At 48.3% G+C, this 2,600-nt stretch overlaps 1 protein-coding gene across 1 annotated transcript; it reads left to right on the top strand.

Annotated features, from left to right (window-relative positions):
• Positions 1 to 734: 734 nt before the first annotated feature.
• On the top strand, positions 735 to 2,198 carry ANOM_002828 (forkhead domain protein; the record flags this gene model as incomplete). The annotated part of the gene is made up of 1 exon (XM_015548085.1): positions 735 to 2,198. The coding sequence occupies one exon, from the start codon at positions 735 to 737 to the stop codon at positions 2,196 to 2,198; it is 1,464 nt and encodes a 487-aa protein (XP_015410749.1).
• Between the last annotated feature and the right edge of the window lie 402 nt (positions 2,199 to 2,600).

The following is a 2,600-nucleotide window of genomic DNA, read 5'->3' as shown; positions in this document are numbered from 1 at the left end:
GCAGAGCAGAGTCAGTTCCCATGCAGCTGTCCGATCCCGCAACCCACTCTCACCCTGATCTGTCAGGCATTGTAAATCAGGAAGTACGTACATTGCCATCATCTGTAGCACCGAAAATCCAGCCTCTACTAGACTCTGCAAAGCCATTGGTTCTGCATGTACAATGGCTTGTTGTTCCACTGCTTGGGAAGCCCTTAGAACGAAGCACCACTACACCACCACCACCATCCACAACATCCCCAGTGCACATGTTGACTGGGGAGTTCCTTGGCTGGCCTTTTTTTCTCCCCTTATTTTCTGGTCTTAATTATCCAATGTTTTTCTTTATTTATTTTTCTTGCTCTCCCCCAGACCGTCTTTTGTTTGTTGGGACTGGCGGAGACACATACAAACAGCAGACAGACCATCAGGGCGTATGTATGAGCTGGCATTTCTTCTGGCCTCACAGCTTCAGTTATGCCCTTCTTCTGAATGGCCAGAGGTCTCTATCTGTCGCTTTTGGCTTTTTTTTCTTTTTTTTCCCCCTTTAGCCTCCTTCGTTAACTTCACATCTTCCAGGGCTACCCTTTTTCAACCTGTTGACATCCGTCTCCCTGGCATGGCTTGTACCCATTAGAAACTTATAATACCTATAATATTTCCTTCTTTCGTGAACCATCCCCTTGGATGCAAATATAACCAGTCTAGATTGTGTCTTCCTGGATTGATATTAATTTGTTTGTTTTCAAGACAACATGGATCGTCTCTTGGTGCCTCAGGACCTATTCTTTGACTCAACACCTTCACCTCAAGAAACTACACTACAATACACTCTGAAACGAGCAGAGACGACTACCTCCTCACACAGTGTCGTTGATGGCGTACCTTTGGGTGACCTTCGCCACCACTATCCCTGTCAAGCAGTTGAACACTGGGTGAGGTCCGGGCCCAGCAGTCCAACCTCGATGATGCCTTGTCAAAACCCATGGGCCATGGAAACCTCAGCCTTCACGCTGCCATCATCTCACTCACCTACACCGTCAATGCCTGATGGTCTTCCACGTTTCTTTCTTTCCTGCGACAGCGACTGGCCATCATCCTCAATGACGTCGGGTCCGGCCCCAGGGCAGCTAAGGTCGGGGCCGTCTCGTACCAATGATAGCAGGACATGCTCTGAGTGGATGCGGGAATCAGGCAAAGATGTTTCTTACGCTTCGAAGCCTGATCGCTATACAGCACCATCTGAAGCTTTTGGGCCGTATCAACGCCCATCTGGCATTCTTACAACGACCTATCCCACGGCAGCTCTTACGCCACCGTCGCCGGCCTTTTCGGCCTCGTCGTGCCAGATGAACTCCCCTGTACTCAAATCCGAACCTGGCCGCGTTGATGCGCGAGCAGCACCAGCTAACGCAGAGGAGGATGCGAACATAGACCCGCCCTACTCGGCACTTATTTACCAAGCTCTCCGTGACGCACCCGGTAAGAAATTATCTCTTCAGGAGATTTACGGCTGGTTCGAAGAGAATACCACAAAAGGAAAGGATCGCAGTTCCAAAGGGTGGCAAAACAGCATTCGACACAATTTATCCATGAACGCGGTATGTCTATTCCAAAAGTTGGTGCTTCTGTTTTTGTGCTCCTTTACTAAGAAGTCAAATCTGCTACAGGGTTTTGAGGCTGTTCGAGTGGAGAAAGCACCGGGCAAGAAAGCCCTGAATTACTGGCGTCTAACAGACGAGGCAATAACCCACGGTATCCAGTCTACAACCCGGTATAGAAAGCAGGCAAATTATAAAAAAACAGTGGGATCAGACCCACCAGCTCCTCAACGCCAACGATCCGGAGCGAAGGGAGGGAAAGCTACGAAAATCACCACTAAATTTCGCGGACTTATGAACCAGGATGAGCCACGGAAGGAACGGTACTATCAACGACTGGTGTCGCAGCGGCGACCACACAAGATCCTTCACGGTCAACACCACCCGTCACCTGTGACGGCGGCGGTCGTCTCGCGATTTCATGCATCAGGCCTAGCAACACCACTGACTCGCACGTCAGCCGAGCCTTTCGATTTGGGTAGTATCGTTGGTAACGCTGACCCTCCTTCATGCACTGCGATTTTCTGTGACATGGCAGGGCCGGGGTCGGACTGTCTAGCGATGGAGACGGGATTTCTAGGCTGGAGTAGTCTCCCGCCATTTCCCCATGCTTGTTGACAGGTCCTGATATCTCAGCGGAAGTTCAACTTGCCGTATAGGGGAGCGCGTCCGAATGGCCGCGCTGACTTGCATATCTAACATACTGTGGCTACTAATAGCCCTCGTGTTTCGGCCTTGTTGATGCATTTTAATTTGCCGTATTTCTCGGTTATCTTTTTTCCTTTGACTCCTTCCTTTTTGAGTAATATACTTTGTCTAGTTCTTTTTTTCGTTTTCTTATCTAGAGTATCAAAGGCGTGGCACTTTTGTATTGGATTGTGGTTTCTATCTAGCTTTCACGTCTCTCAGTCCTTCATTCTTTGTCTTTTTCCTTTTCCCTTTATTCTGCAATTTTCTTTGTTTTTCTTTCTTCTTTTAATTCTTCTTTTAATCCTTTTTTGTTTTTCTTTTCTTTTTTCT

Source organism: Aspergillus nomiae, assembly GCF_001204775.2.
Source record: "Aspergillus nomiae NRRL 13137 chromosome Unknown contig00024, whole genome shotgun sequence".
Lineage (NCBI taxonomy): Eukaryota > Fungi > Ascomycota > Eurotiomycetes > Eurotiales > Aspergillaceae > Aspergillus > Aspergillus nomiae.
This window is presented reverse-complemented; position numbering and strand designations above follow the sequence as displayed.